We start from the raw sequence: 20,109 nt of genomic DNA on the forward strand, positions 1-20,109 counted from the left end.
ATAGCCAGTGTGTTAGACACTGTCAGGTTAGGCATCATTAACAGATTTTCTAGATAGAACAATCGTTGGTCCAAGGCACTAGATTCTATGATCCTGATAAAACACCAGTGATTTGACAAAATTCTAACTTCATTCTTAAATTTCCATGCCTGGTGCCTTTTTTTCTTTTTCTTTCTTTCTTTTTTTTTTGGCTTCTTACCTACCTTGCCTCCATTGAAGCTGTACGGATATTCCAAAGTGAATAATTTTATTGCATTTTTAATTGTGGTTAATTCAAAATTTCAATTTTGATGAGAGCTTTTCCAGGAAAAAAAAATTTTTTTAATGACTTTAAAAATCCACAGGGAAGTCCCTCCCAATCGTTTAAAACTACATACCTGGGCAAGGCACAGAACATGGCTGTTTCAGGATGTTGTCTTGAAAGGGCATTTCTCCACACAGTACAGCGTCTACACTTACAGCTGACTGAGAGCTTGAACCATTGTGGACCATGCAGGACAGGCTGCGGATCTGGACTCCTTCCCCACAGTCTCCACCCTATTAAAGCAAAGAATACTGTCAGAATTACCCAAACAATAAGCATCTCCCAGGTTTCTGGCTCCGGCCACCTCTCACCCAAGAAAAATCAGTAGCTTCCTTCTCTTGGGAGTTATCTTTCCATTGTTGACAATAAAGCATCAATGAGCAATTCTCTTAGAGCTGACAGGGAAGCTGAAGTAGAAATGCAAATTTATTCCATGGAATTTATGTACTCAGATTAGGACGATTCATTTCGGAACTCAGCCAGGATTGACTGAAAAAGAACAAACAATACAGAATTTGTCTAGGTGTATGTATTAAAATGGCCTAATCCATAATCACTCCCCAAGAGAGCAGGTGTACAGCCACAGGGCATACATTTCTCTTTTACTTTGCTTGTTTTTCTTTGGTAGGGAATTCAGTACTTTCTTTATATGGAATAGGCTGGGGTTTCCAATAAAACATCGATTTTCTCTCTTGCCACAAGAAGTTGTTTTCCCAGCATGCCTTCTTGTTGAATAATTTTTTTTTAAAAGATACTTAATATAAATCCCACTCAGATTTTTCTGGGCAATTAGAAAAAAATTGTGCAATGTCTCACAGAAACAGAAACATAGAACTGGAAAGCTCTTAGTGATTATCTGACCTAACCATCTGCCTGATGAAAGGTTTCCTACTATAATGTGTTTGGCAGATACTCATGAGTATTTTGTCCTCAGTTTTTGTCAGGTGTTCATACTTCAAAAATAAGTCCACTGGATATGAGGATAGCTTTAGAGAGCAGCTCTGTTTTTTCTGTAAGTACCATAGAAAATGGAGCGGAAGGCAGAGCTTCTATGCTAAGGAGGTAAAATCCCAGGATGGCAAGAGAGAAGGTGAGGAACTACAGCAGGAACGGAGGGAAAGCAAATACAAAGTAGTGAGTTATCAAGCTGGCCTCAATTTCACAACTTCACAAAGTAGTGAGTTACCAGCTGGCTTCTTGGACACCCATGTCTTCCAGACAGGCCATGTGATAACACCATGCCTTGGTACCATCTAAGACGAGGGAGGGAGGCAATCCCAGGCAATATTAACTCCCCTAAACTTCTGAGCGATGTTAGTTCCTACTAGTTCCAGAATTCAGTGGAAGAGGTAGAGTTTTCATGACTACTGATCGTATGGCGGGAGTCCAGAAGGAGAGAGAAAGAGCTAGAGCAAGTTCTCTGCACCCATGCTGCTGCAATCAGGGATGCCACGTGCTCTCATCCATCAACTCCTTATTAGGTGGCAGTCTGGTAACTGTGCCCTGCACTGGGAAAACTGGGTGTCATGTTCTTTTTATGCCTTCCCCACTGCAGGAGCCAGAAACTGCCTTTCTAAGGATTTGGAGCTGCTGTGGCCTTTGGAGCGGCAAGAACAAAGGAGGAGGTTGTTGACCAGTGCCGTCAGGATGGTGGGCCAGGGCATGGAGCAGGTCTGGGGTGGGTGCTGGGCCTGCTGAACACCGACCAGGGCCAGGCATCATGGCAGCAGCTGCTGAGTGCCAAGGGCAGGTTGTTGGACAGACTGCTGGACATCCAGGCTGGTACAGTGCGGTTGCTGAGAAAAATGCTTTACATAATAAGGAAGTTAGGATTCAAAGACCTAGTAACAAGAAAGAAAAGGTGCAACTTAGAGGAGGTCTGAGTTGGAGCAACTTAAAGCTTGAAAATCTGAAGAGGCACATAAATTGGGGACATCACCTTTGCTTCTAGAAATTTTAACAAGAGCTAGCATTTCTTTATCCAAGATGACAATTTCACACCTGATTTATCAACACTTCATAACCGCTCCAGTCATTTCTCTGGCCACTATGAAACTGTCAAAAGAAATGCACCCTAATTTTGGACCCAAGTGCATTTTTTGGGAGAGAGAGGTTCAGAGTTGATTCGCAGCAGATTCATTTAGCTCTAGTAAATGTTTACTCTCTAAAGTGGAAAATAGTATAAGTAGAATTTCTTTTTTAGGGGTCTCTCTTAGAAGTCATTTTATCCTGGATGATGGATCCATTGCTGACTTGTCCAAGGTGATATTTTGCTACAGAGTGTGTGGAGAGAAGAGTATGAAGGCACAGTAGCATGTATGACATTTGAAATTTGCTGTCTGGAACCTTGGGTAACAGAAGATGCAAATGATTAGAGTTTTGTTTAAAAAGACAGGAAGCAAGTCTCCATCAGGGATGCCTTTAAACACCAGGACAAACAATAATATGCTTCTCGTATGTATCCAGAGTCAACCTGAATCTCCTCCATCTTTGACAACAGCAGCCATGAAATGAAGAGAAATCAGTATCTGAAGTATAATCTCATTCACAAAGCAAGCATTCACTCACTCTCATTCACGAAGCTTTATACACTAGAGGCTGAAAACAGACCTAGGCTTCTGTGAGCAAGACTGTCAATAACCAAGGATTCTCCCACTGACACTCCTCTGTCCCCATCATCGATGGACGTTTTGTATGTTCTGAATTGGCATCTCCACCAGATGTGGAGAGGCAGATGGTGACAATAATCATAATCACAGTTTTAATCAAAATTATAATAGCAGCTACAATTTATTGAGCTCTTAATTTATGCCAGGTACCATGGTAAGCACTGTATTAAAATGGTATAATCCCAATGAAAAGTTCCCAGAAACACAGGTACAATCTCTCCTGATAAGAGATGAAAACAAAAAAAAAAAAAAAATACAAAACAAAACAGAACAAAACAAGAACAGACTTGGAGAGCTTACAGACTTGGCAGAATTTGCAGAGCTAAGAACTGACAGAACCTTGACCAAAATAAAGCCCGCTAGACTCAGGAGTCTGAGCTCCTAAAACAGATTTATCAATCTCTATGTGGATACATGTTACCAACAGAGGACTCTGGAAAGAAAAAAAATCAGAAAACACTAAAAAAGTAAAGCCTGAGGATGAATGCTTCCTTGTACTAATCTCTTTCCATGTAAGATTGTGGCTGAACTGGCACATCCGCTGGGCCCTATATTAGCTCCTCTGCTGGTCTGATCCATTGGATGGCAGTGGGCTACGTGGATATCCCCACCGCCCTCAGGGAGTGAGTGCCCAACCTGTATTTGGCAGGCAAGGACAAGAAGAAGCAGGGGTGCAGCTGTGCGAGTGGGGATTTTCCTTTGTGTGCAGAGACCCACATGTATTTTGATCAGTTGTTCCAAACTCTGTTGACATATGCATTTAAGAAGAGGCAACCTTCCAGAAAGATACTGGGTTAGCCATCTCACAAAGATTTCACAGTTAGGCTTCAAGAAAAGCAGAAATGCAGCTTGAACTCGGGCAAAATTTAACTCCTATCGTCATGCTTCCCTTTCTCTTTCACCTCTTCTTTTTTCTGTACCTTTGTTTCTTCTTGTTTCAGAGCTACTTATTTCAACCACAAGGTAGGAAAATGTGACAGGTGAGAGTTCGCAAATACACGATCTTCCAAGAGCTTTAGCACCACTCCAAATTCTTAGGGAAGAAGGCTGAAGGGGTACCCACCATTTGGGTAAGGTGCCAACCCTGGAACAATTAACTCCAAATGTGTTTTTCAAGAGCTTTGCCTGGATTAAGTCAAACTGCAGACTTCCCTCCTGCCTGGAGGTGCCAGTGAATAAGAAGAAGCTCGTCTAGAAATCGGAAGCAGTTCTGAGATTTGAGGATACACTTGCTGCTAGGGGCTCCCATGGCCTCCAAGCCTGGGTATCTCCAAAGGATGTGATGACCCCCAACCCCCACTGGCATTTCTAAAGAAAATGTTTACAACCCACCGCTCTTGCTCCTGTGATTCTGGCAAAAGCTCAGTATGTGACAGCAACCTGAAACACTACATTTGGCATAGCCCCATAAGGTTCCCATGGGACAAGTGGACAGATATGTGTGTGAAAAAAAGAAAGGCTCCTGGGTGGCTCAGTGGTATAATGCATCTGCCTTTGGCTCAGGTCATGATCCCAAGGTCCTGGGCTTGACCCTGCACTGGGCTCCCTGCTTAGTGGGGAGCCTGCTTCTCCCTCTCCCAATCCCACTGCCTGTGTTCCCTATCTGGCTGTATCTCTCTATATCAAATAAATAAAAACTCTTAAAAAGAAAGAAAGAAAGAAAGGCTCCTGACACCTGAGAAGATAAAAAGGGAAGGTATGAAAGAACAAGTAAGGTAGAAGTAGTAGTTGTACGCCTGGCAAGACTTGGAGTAAGGGGTTTATCAGGCCTGCATCTTCCCACCCTCCCCGCTAACTTTCATCTCCCTTCCCCTGCAATGGGTTCCTGAATTCTTTGAGTTTATTTTCTCTACTCTGTCAACAGTTATCACCGTGCTAAGGAAAAACATTCCTTCCATTTCCTTATTGGGATTCCAAGCGGCATTTGGAAATTGCCCAAGATTTAGGAAAGAAGATGATTTTCAACTCATAGACAAATTATTCGTATTTAAAGCCATTAGGTTACTATTGAATTAATGAGCATGGTTCTCTTATTGTCTGTAAAAAGGAGACTGAACAAATGTACCACACACTGCTGTTCCTCTGGGACTTATTAAAATCCATGGGCATTTAACTTCTGCAAGACAGTAATGCGGCATGACAATGTCATCCTGACAGGAACACTAAACATCTCTCGGAGAATACTCGGTAGATTTCATAACGTATAATCACAATTATTGTTACCTAATTAAAATGTGCTTTGGAATATGAACTGAAGGATAAACTAGTAAAATAAAAACCTAAAGAAAATCAATTGTGCTTTTTCTTATACAAGAAACCACAGAGAAAATGCAGGAGAGGATCTTTGCTGATCTAGCAAAAGCTCTGGGTATGTGATATATGATGATGTTGCTAGGCATTTATATTTCAGGTCAATAAAAAAGTAATCATTGAGGAAAATGTAGTAACCTTGGTTTGTGTAATAATGTTAAAATATAACTTTCATACACTTTTGGTTTTCTGCCCATATGCAAGATTTTGTCTAAGCCTTAAAGTGCCTCTTGAAGAAATAAGGCAAGCTGTGCATTTCCATCGCATCAGGGTTTTGCCTAATTAAATAATACTTTGATATTTTCAACAAGCCAAGAACATAACATTGTATTCCAGAGAACACCCAAGAGAAAGAAAGTCCCATGATCCCATGAGAAGCCATGCCTAATGAATGGCTATTTTCCTGGCAATAACACTCGGCATAAGGTTAAGTCATTCGGTTGTAATTTTGCGTGTGTTCTATTGCATAAAAATACATAGTGCCAGGCCCCTAGTGCTGTGAAATCTATTCCATCCGCACACAGGTTGAGCAGACAAATGCTTTAGACCTACTAAAAAACATTTCTTTAACTATCATCACGTGACCTACCTCCAATTTACATGCAGACCAGTTGCCGAGGACCCAGCTGTAGCAAGGCATCACTGGGCAGGTTTTCTGCTGGGTCAACTCTGTGGGGCATGGCCGTCCTTCTCCTTGGGTTGGCATAATGACGAATCGAGCCCGGCTCATTTGACCTAAAATGATAAAGAAGGTGTTGGCTTTTTGTTTATAGGCTGGCTTAGTAAGAGAATTAAAACAACAACAACAACAACAACAACAACAAAAACCAGAATGGGGTGCCTGGGTGACTCAGTGGGTCTCTGCCTCTGCCTTCGGCTCAGGTCATGGTCCCAAAGTCCTGGGATCGAGTCCTGCATCGGGCTCTCTGCTCGGCAGGGGGCCTGCTTCCTCCTCTCTCTCTCTGCCTACTTGTGATTTCTCTCTGTCAAATAAATAAAATCTTTAAAAAAAAACAAAACAGAATGTTGTCTTACATACACAAGTCTTCATTAAAATACACCGAACTTTGTCATGTCTGGCTCTCAGTTTTTCCTGCCATTTTAAGTTAGTTTCCTATAGACATGCAGGTTATGGAAGATTTCCATAATGCTTAAGGTCTTGGAATTCTGTCTGCCTTTTACTTTAGTCTTCCTAACTCCAAACTCTGTACTGTTGCCCAAATAGACTGATCCTGTAAACATTGAGGGAGTGCTAATTAATTTGACAAATATTTATTAAGCTGCAGTATGATCCAGACATCTTGCTATGTGCTAGGAATACAGGGATGAAATTGCCAGATTTAGCTTCTGCCCTCATAGACCATGTACTTTAGGCCAAAATTTAAAAATATTAAAAATAGAGTTGTATCTTTCTTGGTAGGTTCTAAATTAGCAAGTAGGGTGAAAATTGCCACAACCTAAATTATCCTAGAAAATTCCTTAGGAAGTTGCCATCCCAAGGTCTCCAGACTATCTTTCAATTAATTCAATATGGACAATTGTCCTACAGCTTAGAGCCAAATTGTTTTTTCACTAAACACAAGATGAATGAAGTTGTTGGCTTGTGTGAAGGAGGCTGGATGTTTGAAAAAAATATGTTCAAATACTGGTATTCCAATTCATTAAAAAAAAAAAAAAAGACAACTGGTTAATAGGAATAGCCAAGGAAAAAGCAGGGCTCCCATGTCATTTAACACCCACTCATAAGCATCAGGTCTTAAACCTGTTAAAGGGGAACAGTGGGCAGAATTTAAATGTCTGAGCTTCTCTCTTGCTCTCTCCCCAACTCACTCCTGTCCTTAATCTGTCTTTTTTGATGAGATACTATGTACAAGTAGTTTCATTGCTATTGTCTGTGAATATGATGTCCTTCCACTATTGTTATAAAGTTAACTATTTAATTGTATTTGTGATTAAAAAAAAAAAAAACAACAGACAGTTCCATGACAGCATGTTATGGGGGTACATGCCAGTCTGGGAAGGAGTCAGAGCATTTCCATGAGCAGCTGACCTTTGAGCAGAAACCTGAAGAAGTCAGCCAGACATGATGTACGAGAGGTGTCTTATTGCCGAAGAAAGGGCACATGAAGAAGCCCTGAGATGCAAAGGAGCAAACCACATTTGTGGCACTGACAGAAGGCCAGTGTGGTCCAAACAGAGCTAGGGTAAGAATATGTTGAGGCAGTGCTATTAAAGCTATTTAAAATTGTTGTTGTTGTTGTTTTAAAGATTTTATTTATTTATTTGACAGACAGAGATCACAAGTAGGCAGAAAGGTAGGCAGAGAGAGAGAGGGAAGCAGGCTTCCCACTGAGCAGAGAGCCCGATGTGGGGCTTGATCTCAGGACCCTGAGATCATGACCTGAGCCAAAGGCAGAGGCTTTAACCCACTGAGCCACCCAGGCGCCCCTATTAAAGCTATTTAAAGTGGGGTCTTTTAATTGATGTCACAGATTCTAGATTTCTATGTTAAGAAAAATGGAAAGTGAGGGAGAACTTCAACACAGAATTCCCTTGAAAGCCCTGGGTCTAGATAATTCTCAGATGTTCTCAAGTTCAGGGATGAGAAAGAGTGACTCATCTTTCACTAGACTAGACCTCTTCCTGGCTACTAGAAGATTACAGATTTTGTGCTAAACTAATTCTCTCTGAGAAAACCAATGGGGAAAACTAGAAGTTGTTTTTGTTTTTGTTTGAGTTAGATTCCTCTCCCAGTGTGGAGCCCAAGGTGGGGCTTGAGCTTACCACCCTGTGACTGAGACCTGAGCCAATATCAAGAGTCAGATGCTTAACTCACTGAGAAACCCAGGTGCCCCTAGGAGGCTCCAGTCACCCCATTCTTCATCCTTAAGGTTCAGGCTCTTGTCCCTAACATGGTGCTTCACATGTATTAAGCACTAACTGAATATCTGTTAAATTCATATTTTTATACATTGTCTATGTAATATCTGGTATCTGAAAATGTATGATAGTATATAAATTATTGAGCAAGTACCAAGTACAAAGGTAATGTTCTAAATACTTAAATGCTGAAGGATAAAACAACCCTAAAGGAAAATTCTTTCAATACTTTGGATAAGGAGGATGAGGGAGACTCTAACTCACTTGTCTAAGGTCAACAAAATGAGTGAAGTGAGTAAGGTGCAAGACAAGATTCAAAGTCAAAGTTTTGGTCCAGAGGCTGCTGTATTAGTCCTGAACTGAGAGAGCAAGGATAACCACTTACCACGTCCTTTTATGGGAAACATAAAAGGAACTTTGGATGAAGATAAATTTGAGTCAGCAATGACATGTGTTTGGTTAATGACAGAATCAACCCATTCTTCCTGGGTGTGAACTCCTATGAAGACCATGCATTTTTTTTTTTAAATTTTATTTATTTGTCAGAGAGAGAGGGAGAGCGAGCAAGCACAGGCAGACAGAATGGCAGGCAGAGGCAGAGGGAGAAGCAGGCTCCCTGCTGAGCAAGGAGCCCGATGTGGGACTCGATCCCAGGACGCTGGGATCATGACCTGAGCCGAAGGCAGCTGCTTAACCAACTGAGCCACCCAGGCGTCCCAAGACCATGCATTTTTGATGTTCTCCCCAGCATGACTCAATTCAAATCATAAGAGTTGGACATCATTCATCTGAAATTTTGTCCCTGCTTGGTGAATACATTTGGTTCAAGATTTTACATTAATTCCTGCTTAAATACTCCTCAGTTTTATAATATTCTTTATGTTTATCCTCTTGACCTAAATACCTATTACCCTAAATGTCATTATAATTGGATTCTATTCTATCCATTGCTGTAAGAATAATAACAATGCAGTATTGCCTTTATCACAGCTAAAGAGGCTCTATTTCATTATAACCAAATAATTTCAAGTTTGTGCTTGAATTGATGGCATGTAGATGGCCATTACTTTACAACTATTTTAGTCATTTCTATTAAAGTGACAGATATCTTGCTGGACATAGAGCTGGGGGAAACCTAATGTATTCAACAGAAAAAAAATGATGCTATTACTTTTTGAAATAATGGAAGTCTTAAAATCATTCCTTGAAAGCACAGCCATAGGGTTTCTCTGCCTTTTGCTATCCTAATGTCAGGAAGAAAAGACAGTGAGGTACACAAAAATAAGATTTTCAAACAATGCCAATTACTACCAAGAATACAGTATTTTAAAACCAAGGAGCTTATAACAATCCTATACTTTGAAGCGTATTGTCATGTTTAAGTGGCTAATATTAAAGTTCAGTGACAAAATGTTGCTAATGAAGGCATGAGTGTGTAAAAGGTTTCTGTGGGGTACTTGATATAAGTTTCTTTCTTTTTTTCTTTTTTAAGTTTTATTTGTCAGAGATTTTTTTTGTGTGTGCACCCAAGCAGGGGGAGTGGCTGACAGAAGGAAATGCAGGCTCCCCGATAAGCAAGGGGGCAGGGCTCGATTTCAGGACCCTAAGATTCATGACCTGATCTGAAGTCAGCCCCTTAACCAACTGAGCCCCCTGGGGACTTTTCTTTATGTCAGGGATAGTTGGGTTGTATAAATTATCAGAGAAAGCACTCCCCAAATTAATCACTCTTTCACAAGTGCTGCAGTTGTAAATATTAAATCTAGCTACAGATACAGATACAGATACAGATCTAGATACAGATAGAGATGGCATCAGTAAGGAGGCCCACCATCTCCAAAGGTAGTTGTTTAAAATTGCCCAGGATTCCAAACATCAGACAGGTTGGACTATCCATCCAGGCAGTATCTTTCAACGCTGATTATTCTAAAAGGAATCCCTAAAATCAGGAGCCTAAAGAAATAGTTTTGGTGATAGTGAATTTCCATGTGAGGGGAAAAGCAGAGGAAAATGTGGCCAAATTGAATATATTCAGTTTCAACGTGATATAGAATGGAAGGGAAAGAGAAGTTTAAAATAGCTGATGTACGGTGAAAAGAAACCTGGACTTGGCATCAAAATTCTCTAGTTGGAAACAGTTCTCTCAGATTAACAGCTCGTAAGTGATGGGACTACATGGAAGTACTTAACTCCTCAGAACATGAGTTTCCTCTTCTGTAATATACAGAAAGTTCTTACTATCTGAGGATAATTCTTGTGAGGAGAAATGCCACTTAATCAGTCTATTTAAATGGAAATTAAATTTTTTTAAATACAGTCTAAATGGGACTTTTTCTGGAAATAGAAACGTATGTGGGTGGAGTTTATTTGATCTAATATCAACTACTGTGTGGATGATAACTGTTACAAAGTGATCAATATTAGGAAAAATTATAAATCAGTCATTAATATTTCTTATGTAATTTTATCATTATCCTATAAAAGATGCATTGTTTCGTGATTGACTTTTGCAGTTTGATCATCATTCTTTGGCCTATGACTCACTTTTCATCAACTTTCTCACGAGCTCCCTTTAGTCTTTGATGTACAAATGGTTCCATTTTGTATCCTTTTGTTCTGGGTATGGACTCTATTTGCAGCTAGGGACTGATCAGCAAATATTCTGATGGAATGACAGAACACGTGTCAATGGAGAAAGGTTGTTGGTTGGGGGATGGCTTCGTAAACGGTCAGTTCCTTAGTGAATATGTTGATGTTATAAAGACTTTTCCTTCCTTCAGAATTCACAATTATACTGACTCAGGTGAAAAGCACTGAGATGATGAGGATTCCTTAGCATCATCTCACATTGGTTATATAAATAAAAAAATACCATATATAAACCATCATATAGTATATCTAAAATACAGCAGTTGTTTGTTAAAACTTCTATTTTTAGCCATTTATTTTAACAACTGATATTTCATATCTATTTCTACAACTGGCACCGACTGCTTCTCCTTGTGTTCTGTTGGGTTTATGATATGAAAAGCATACAGTTATGAAATCCCCAATGATTCTGCCTGGTCCCAACTCACCAAACACTACACTGTAGCTTGGATTCCTTCTGCCCTCAGAGTAAGAGTGGAGATTTCTACCATGCCTATCCCAATGCTTCCAATCTGAAAATGGGGGCATTTTCTTGGACGCTCTCTCTGGATTCCTCTTTTTGGGTTTATGTTTTTCAGTAAAAGAGGACTAGGAATCTATTTGGAACTGAATTCAATGGCAGCTATAGATAAGATGTTTAACAAGCAGTACCAACGAGATGTAAAAACCAAAATCGACTCTGTTCATCTACTCTTTAGGCTATAAAAGAGAGAAAAGCACTCCCTTACAAAATATGTTTCCAATTTAATAAAGACCCAAATTACAGTAGGGTAGGAATTGCTAGCAATTCCCTCTTTTCCTCTCCTCCCTTGAGGAACATTGGGAACTCATTATGAGCAACAGTGATATTGGGCCTACTGTTAAAATAGCAATTATTACTTGCAGTGATGAAGAAAGAATTGCACGGTACGAATGCCAGGAAGAAAAGACAGTGAGGTACACACATCCCACACACACCCGAAGAGAGGACTATATTGGTGCCTACATATAGGTTTAAAGGATATTGGACCAGATCACATGCCCACTGAAGTATTCAGACTTCACTCTGGGGCTCCACTGACAAAGGGGCTGTGGAAAATGTAAGTAGTAAAAAACCTCACAAAATAAATATTTGTCACTGTATAAATTCATAAAAGGAAATGGAGTCAATGCAATGGTTCTCTGACCAGACTTTCAGATCCAAGGTGCCAGCCACCATATACCTTTATAGTGGCATGCTTTAAACAATAGTTCATCTGTGGCCCTGATATATGGTCATTGGGTTAATTGAAAATTATGGTTTTGATAGCTCTGGGCAGCTTGAATATGACCAGACAAACAGTGCAAAGTAGGTATGGAGGGGAATGTGGAAAAGGAAATACGAGAATAATGAGCAATAAAGAACATGCCTACTTAATCTTAAATAGTTTATTAAATAAAAGACCTGAGCAATTTAGATAAACATACTCACAAACTCCAATGCACTGCAGACATGGAAATAGAATAACAGTAGTATAAGAAGTCACTTTGAGCTTATAGCATGTTATCTGAATATCAGGACTGGTTTGCTTTCCACCTGGGCATTATTTCTTTTGAATAGGAATTGAATTTTCAAGGCTTATTCGTAATGGTCTTTCACAGCTGACATCTACAAGGGATTGGCCAATTTACACCATGAAAGGTGGGGCTCAATGTCACTAACTTCAACTTGATGGTGGTCCTTTCTGATGTTCAACAAAAAATTAGGTTATTTAATATGGTGTTTCCATTTTAAGTATTTCCTCCTGTGGATTTATCTTTAAGATTTTGGTGCCTGCTACTTAATGTTAGTAACAAATAATAGCAGATGACAAAATAAACGAAAAAGAAGCCAGGGGATGCTCACAAAAACCTCATTAATAGCTGATCCGGTCAATCTATTAATCAATTTTGATCACCTATGTCTCTGGTTAGGACAGTTTGTTGTATAATACCTTTTGTCATTACAAAAGCATTCAGTGTTATGGAGGGAGGGACTGAGTTAAGTGAATACAATGTGCTAAAATACAGAGGTGATATAGTACATTCTAGTTTAGATTTTTTCCTTTCCTTATCCTGCTTGCTTGGCTCTCCCTTCCCCAGAGAGTACCTGCTCTCCCCACTACCCTCAAATAAATCACTTCAACAAGAATCCCAATCTCAGACTCTGCTTCAGACACAGTTATTAATATTCTTGCTTCATAAACTGAAGTTCAGAGAAGTTAAATATGTTTTTGCAAAGTCACACAGCTATGTGGGAACATAAATCCATCTTATTCCAAAAGCATGTGCTTCTCAAAGGTTTTCAATCTGGTCCAAGTCAGGCATCAGATGCTGTGCTGTAATTATTAGACCACTTGGACAAGTCTGAAATGTGTACTTAGGTCTACCCTGTGCAATAAATGTGTTGCCTGTATTCATATATTTCCTATTTTCCTTTAGTAAAAGGTATTTACAACTATAAGTACTAACTTCTTCCACTCTGAGAGCTCTTTATTTGTTTTGGGGTACTTCTCAGTACATTCCTAAAAGCAGTGGACAGTTACATTGTCTAAAATGTTCAATTTATTTCATGAGGCTCTTTATACTCTTAACAAATATCTCTTGTAGGCACCAGGCTGGCTCAGTTGGTAGAGCATGTGATCTTTGATTTCAGGGTTGTGAGTTTGAGCCCCACATGTGGTGTGTTTACGGAAAGAAAGAAAGAAAGAAAGAAAGAAACAAAACAACTTAAAAAAAAAAATACTGCCTAGACTTTATATCCAAGTTTAAGTGTAAACACTGTTTTAAATATCCACTCTGGTGGTCATGGATTTGGGATCAGTGTTACACTCTAATGTAACAGAGTGGGGAAAAATTTTGGCCCTGATCTGCAACTTAGACTGATCTTTGGCCTATAGTTGGCATTGTTAGAGAAGGAAGATACGGCAAAAGTTCTGCATTCAGAGCTACAGTCCAAAGCTTTTTCCTACAGAAGGATTTTTTGGCCTCTCTAAAAATTGTTGCAGGCATCTGGATACCTTTCATCCAAGAAGAGAACACTCAAGTTAGGCAAGATAAAGATTCTATAAGGCTTTCACAGTAAAGCAGACTAGTCCAAGACTTGACCATCTATCTGGGAGTGAGGTCAGCTAAGTAAAAAACAACTAGACCACAGTTTCAGAAATTGAGACATACCACGGTATCACGGATCGTGATAGATCTTTCAAGGACAGAAGATTAGGCACCCTTGACTTGGTTTAGAAATAAAGAGCTCCTGACTTCTCTGTAGTGTGTTCTAGCCATTCATCTCCATGTCTACACTCAACAATCAGATTCCTGTCCCATTAAAAGCTAACAAAACTTGATGGACGACCGTAAAAACCTATATACTGCAGAGATACCCCAACAAGGAGCTCCCCACATGATGCAAAAGGAGCAGGGCAGAGAGAGTGATTTTGGCCATCCTGCTCCTACTGTGTCCACCAGTCACACCTTTCCCAGGTCATAGTGGATTTCTCTAGCTACATTCCGATTGATGTGCTACATAATATGCAACATTATTGATTAGGAAACAAGTGTACATTTAGGAGGCTTAAAATTCTAGCGGACCTCTTAAAACTCTTACTGCCCTTTGTGTCCTAATCTGAGATCCATTTCTTCTACTTATTTTTAAATATACTTATAAATTATGAGAATTTTTATACAGTGATACACAGGGCCATGGATATAACACAAACATTTACAAGTATAGTTTCAGATGCAAAGGGGCAAGTGGAACAAATGGGGCTTTGGAGATGCATGAATATGGGTTTCAATCTTTCCTCCAGAACCGGCCAACTACATGACTTGAGCAGGTTACTTGTTTATCACCCTGCCTGTGAAGATCTGCCTATGCCTATACTTCATAGTACTATTGTAAAAAGTTACTAAAACACTTCTGCCTCCAACAATTGTGCCTTTAACCAAAAGATGTCAAGCAGTAATTATTCTAACATTTCATCAGTTTACAGATAAAAAGTAGTGCAAGTGAGTTCTCCAAAGACTAGTTCAAAGACCTACAACTTGCCATTGGAAAAGCTAGCTCGAAAGCTCAGATCTTCTGATTTCTTGTTCAGTCTTTTGTATTCCCCATTCTGCCATTTTATAATTTAGCTCTTATTCTCTTGTCATAGGAACTAATTACTTGATATAACAAGTAAGTTTGAATTGTTGTAACTATTGGACTGTGCCTGGTCAAGGATACCACACTGATCACATTTTATACAGACACTAAAACTGAAGACTACCAGCTTATCTTTGCTTAAAGAAAAAAAAAAAAAGCCAGAAAGATCACAAAGGGGCGGTACTTTGGAGTTAATACAAAATTATTTTTGCATTATAAGCCAGAGTTGACAGAAAAATTATATGCCATCTGGGAAAAAAAGAATCAGGCTGGTTTAAATAATATAGAAAACATAAACTCATATACACTGAATTAAAAAATACAAAATAGGAAAAAAATCAGTTTGAGATTAATAACATTCTTAGAGTGTTATCAGTCAAATAATAATTATGAATAATTCATGATATGCTAAATTTAGGGAATTCTACATTCCACTGAACTGATGAAAATTCAACAAAGAACATGACTAATCCAAATATTAAGCTCTTCTATTACAAGCTTTGATCTTTGAAATCTATCTAAAAAGATTCCTTAGTGGAAGCTTAAAATCAGTCTCTCTCTGACGTGAAATAAATTGGATTCAAACTGTTCTGACCTTGAAATCTTTAACACAATTAGAAAGTCTATGCCAAGCATCAGGTGTACATTAAAGAGACAATCCAGACACTTGGAAAATAAAGAAAGAACTCGTTTTAAAATCTCTCCCCAGATCAAGGTAGTTCTGTGGATTTGATGGCGGAAGTGTGGCTCGTGGGGGGAGCACCTGGGACAGCCAGCACACCAGCGTTTACCTGACAGCCAGGGAACTGATAAATTGCGACAACTGTGTGAATTTTTTGCCTTTGATAAAGAAGTCCGCGGAGAGCCGCAGGTGCTGGAGTCAGACTCCCATGCAACTTTCTTGCCCACTTTAATGTGACTAAATAAACTCTCTCCTCTCATGGTTTCTGCCCCATTGCTACCAACAGTTGGAAAAATGAAAGCGCCTCATACAAAAGACAGCTGCTGGCACACTGTCTCAGAAGGGACAAGGTACAGATGCTTTCCGATGATAGCTTCCAACCCTTTCAGCTCCAGAGTTTGGCCTCTTTTAAGAAACACATTCATCTGTGCCATACACTTTTGCTTTTGATTATTGCTGTTTGCTTGTTGCTTTTAGGTTGTGCCTGAGGATTAAGGCGGGATCTAAATACGTAATTCTCTCATTTCGGAAACGTTACTATCTGCCTGTGGTGGAGGCAGGGGCAGGTGATGATCAGAGAAGAGTGGGGCTCTAAGATTAGGGCTGGAACTGGACAAGTTTGGGGGCTGTGGGGTAAAACGGAACATAGCCGAAGACTCTCTCTGCAAAATCCTGAGGGTGGGTGCTTAGAAATTCTAGGCCCGTGTGTTCTATTCTTCCTTGTACCATTCAATTTATTTGTTAAAATTGAAATTGGGTACAAATATAATTACAAAAATACTGATTTTTAGGTTTTTGTCTGTAGGTCCTGACAATGGCTTCAATGTAACAGGTAGTCAAGGGGCTTCAATGTAACAGGAAGTCAAAAAATGCTTGTGAATTGAGTAAGAGCAGCCTCCTAAAGAAAGCACCAGTTGTAAGAGCTGTGGCACCTCGCCATTCAGTGTTGACATAAATATCACCACTTGGGTAGTCTTTCCTCCCCCGTCCCTCACTCCCTGGCAAACTACTTGATATCCTTATTCTCCATCACACGATCGATTTTGCTTTCATTGTGGATATTGGTTATTTCTGTGTTTATATCTTCATTTATTTGCTATCTGTATTGTCATCATCACCAACTACTTTTCCACTGGACACTCACTGTATGACGTCAGGGGACTCTGTTTGCCTGGGATCCCTTCTGTTCCTTACAGTGTGGGCTCAGCTGTTGCGAGAACAACTGACACTCAGAAAGCATCCAATGAATATTTGTAAAACCTGAATACACTTCAACAGTCCTGCCTTCAAGAACAGACATCTAACTGGCATGGTCATCATATAATTTATTTTTCACATTGTCACTTTTGACAATGAAAGAAGACACTGTTAGGTGCCAGGATAATAGATATAAGCTTCATAAATCTTTTTTGAATGAATTAAGAAACACAGAATACACACACCCTTAGATCACTGGAGGGTCTGACAGATATCAGGATTATGGAATGTATTTTTAAATGTATAATTACATCTGACAATTCAGGAGATCAAGACATCTAAAGATCAAGAAAGGATTCCCAAGAAGATATTCTAATAGACCATTAGAAACTAGCAAGAGGTAACTTGTAACTAGTGCTATTTTGAATGCCAGTGCATACTATTTTGACGACTTCCAAGAGCTTTATGTAACTTGATTTCTCCAAGTAGTTAACATTCCTTCCCCAGTCCCACTGGTACCTTAGTTCACACAGTAACTTCCTTAGGAAATCTTCGATTGCTTCTCTTTGTTTAATATTCTAAGGCTTAGAAAAGGTGACTTTAAGTTCAAACTCTAATTACCTAGAATTCTCCAATAGTGGGATTCAGATTTGGGGAAGTTTTTCTTTTGTTTGCTTTTGTCTTTCTAATAGACAAACAGGCTGCTGAGTCCATAGCACAACAGAACTGCTTGAAAAATTAAATACTTGGTATTAAACTTACAATTAAGGGTCTTATTTTTAAAGGTAGTATATTAGTATAACACAGAGATCTGTCATGTTTCATTGACTTGGTACAGTGGCAGAATGAGGACTGCCAGGCAAAAATAATAATAAACAGGTCTGTCTCTTTTGCATTGAACATATTCTTGGGTAATGGTACCTAAGACATGTGCATTTAGTTCGAGGGTGAGGAAAACATTCACTGGCAGTTTTGGCTGCCTTTGGGCTTGTGATCCAGTATGTGGGTTCTTCCCCTATAATGAAGAACTGCAGGGGCAATGACAGATATTAACTGAAATTCCTCCAATCTGTCAGGCACACATATGCTCAAGGGAACTGGGGAGAATTCACCCATGAAGAACCCAAACAGGGTCTTTGGCCCTTCAGACATACAGACATAACAAATGATTCACTTCTTGCATGAGAAGGGTAGTAGGAGGCAGTAGTGGGTTGATGGTAAGATGCTCCACATAAGGAAAAGTAGCACACACTCAAGGATGACTGAAATACACTGTATGAGAGCAGAGAGAGCCAATGTATCAGGGGAGGGTGACAGGCATAGAGAGGCAGGCATGGGTGAGATCCCATGGGTCCTGGTGGACCATGTTTACAGTACAGGACTTCATCCTTTCTCTACTTTTCCATGCTACCCTTCACCACTGTAAAAGAGACCCCTCCCAGAAACCCATAAGGACGAGACTACTGTGTTTATAGCTGTGGAATACCCAGGGTGAGTCACTGCTGGACTCCTTAGCAACCAGTTGTTCTGACAAAAGACATCACTAATGTGAAAACCACCTCTCATTTGTTTGAGTCCATAGTGAACTCATCAACATACAGTATTACGTCTTTGCTGGTTTATTGTCTACTGTCCAGCTACATTGTAAATCCATGAGAAGAGGCAAGTGTGTACCTCTACCCATTGCTGCTCCCAAACACATTCAACAAAAACTGGCACATGGGTATTTGTTTAATAGATTTTAAAGTCCATAAGAAAACAACTATTCAGATCTGCATTTTAAAAATAAACTTAGCCTGGGTGGCTCAGTGGGTTAAAGCCTCTGCCTTCGGCTCAGGTCGTGATCCCAAGGTCCTGGGATTGAGCCCCGCATCAGGCTCTCTGCTCAGTGGGGAGCCTGCCTCTCCCTCTCTCTCTGTCTGCCTCTCTGCCTACTTGTGATCTCTGTCTGTCAAATAAATAAATAAAATCTTTAAAAAAAACACAGCAACTTCTTTCAAGATATGTCTCCAAAGGCAAAGGAAACAAAAGCCAAAATAAACTTTTGGGACTTCATCAAAATCAAAAGCTTCTGCACAGCAAAGGAAACAGTCAACAAAACAAAAAGGCAACCCACAGAATGGGAAGAAGATATTTGCAAATGACAATACAGACAAAAGGTTGATATCCAGGATCTATAATGAACTCCTCAAACTCAACACACACAAAACAGACAGTCATATCAAAAAATGGGCAGAAGATATGAACAGACACTTCTCTAATGAAGACATACAAATGGCTATTAGACACATGAAAAAATGTTCATCATCACTAGCCATCAGGGAGATTCAAATTAAAACCACACTGAGCCATCACCTTATACCAGTTAGAATGGCCAAAATTAACAAGACAGGAAACAACATGTGTTGGAGGGGATATGGAGAAAGGGGAAGCCTCTTACACTGTTGGTGGGAATGCAAGTTGGTCCCTTTGAACAATGTGGAGATTCCTCAAGAAATTAAAAATAGAACTTCCCTATGACCCTGTAATTGCACTCCTGGGTATTTACCCCAAAGATACAGATGTAGTGAAAAGAAAGGCCATCTGTACCCCAATGTTTATAGCAGCAATGGCCAAGATCACCAAACTGTGGAAAGAACCAAGATGCCCTTCAACGGACGAATGGATAAGGAAGATGTGGTCCATATACACTATGGGGTATTATGCCTCCATCAGAAAGGATGAATACCCAACTTTTGTAGCAACATGGACGGGACTGGAAGAGACTATGCTGAGTGAAATAAGTCAAGCAGAGATTCAATTATCATATGGTTTCACTTATTTGTGGAGCATAACAAATAGCATGGAGGACATGGGGAGTTAGAGAGGAGAAGGGAGTTGGGGGAAATTGGAAGGGGAGGTGAACCATGAGAGACTTTGGACTCTGAAAAACAATCTGAGGGGTCTGAAGTGGCGGGGTTGTGGGAGGTTGGGGTACCAGGTGGTGGGTATTATAGAGCGCACGGATTGCATGGAACACTGGGTGTGGTGAAAAAATAATGAATACTGTTGTGCTGAAAATAAATAAAAAATTTTAAAAAAATTAAAAAATAAAAATACACTTAGGCTATGACTATAATATGTGGCTTTTAAGTGGGGTAAAAGGATGAGAAATGAGGTTGAGAGACAGAGTGCCTAAATCTATAGAATAATCCTTAAAAGATCCTAGGGAGTTCTGATGACCCTCTCCACTATTGGGAGCTACGAAGATAGAGATGCAAATTAACATACAATGTAA

General features: G+C 39.8%; 1 protein-coding gene across 1 annotated transcript in view; it reads right to left on the reverse strand.

Moving 5' to 3' along the window:
• Positions 1 to 20,109, reverse strand: part of THSD7B (thrombospondin type 1 domain containing 7B) — a 47,169-nt gene that overhangs the window by 17,178 nt on the left and 9,882 nt on the right. The window contains exons 5-6 of the mRNA XM_044244375.1: positions 5,873 to 6,018; positions 378 to 537 (exon numbers count right to left, since the gene is read on the reverse strand). Of these exons, the coding sequence (XP_044100310.1) occupies positions 378 to 537; positions 5,873 to 6,018 (306 nt within the window). The remainder of the gene's footprint in view (positions 1 to 377; positions 538 to 5,872; positions 6,019 to 20,109) is intronic.

The sequence above is a fragment of the Neovison vison genome, chromosome 3, assembly GCF_020171115.1.
Source record: "Neovison vison isolate M4711 chromosome 3, ASM_NN_V1, whole genome shotgun sequence".
Taxonomy (NCBI): Eukaryota; Metazoa; Chordata; class Mammalia; order Carnivora; family Mustelidae; genus Neogale; species Neogale vison.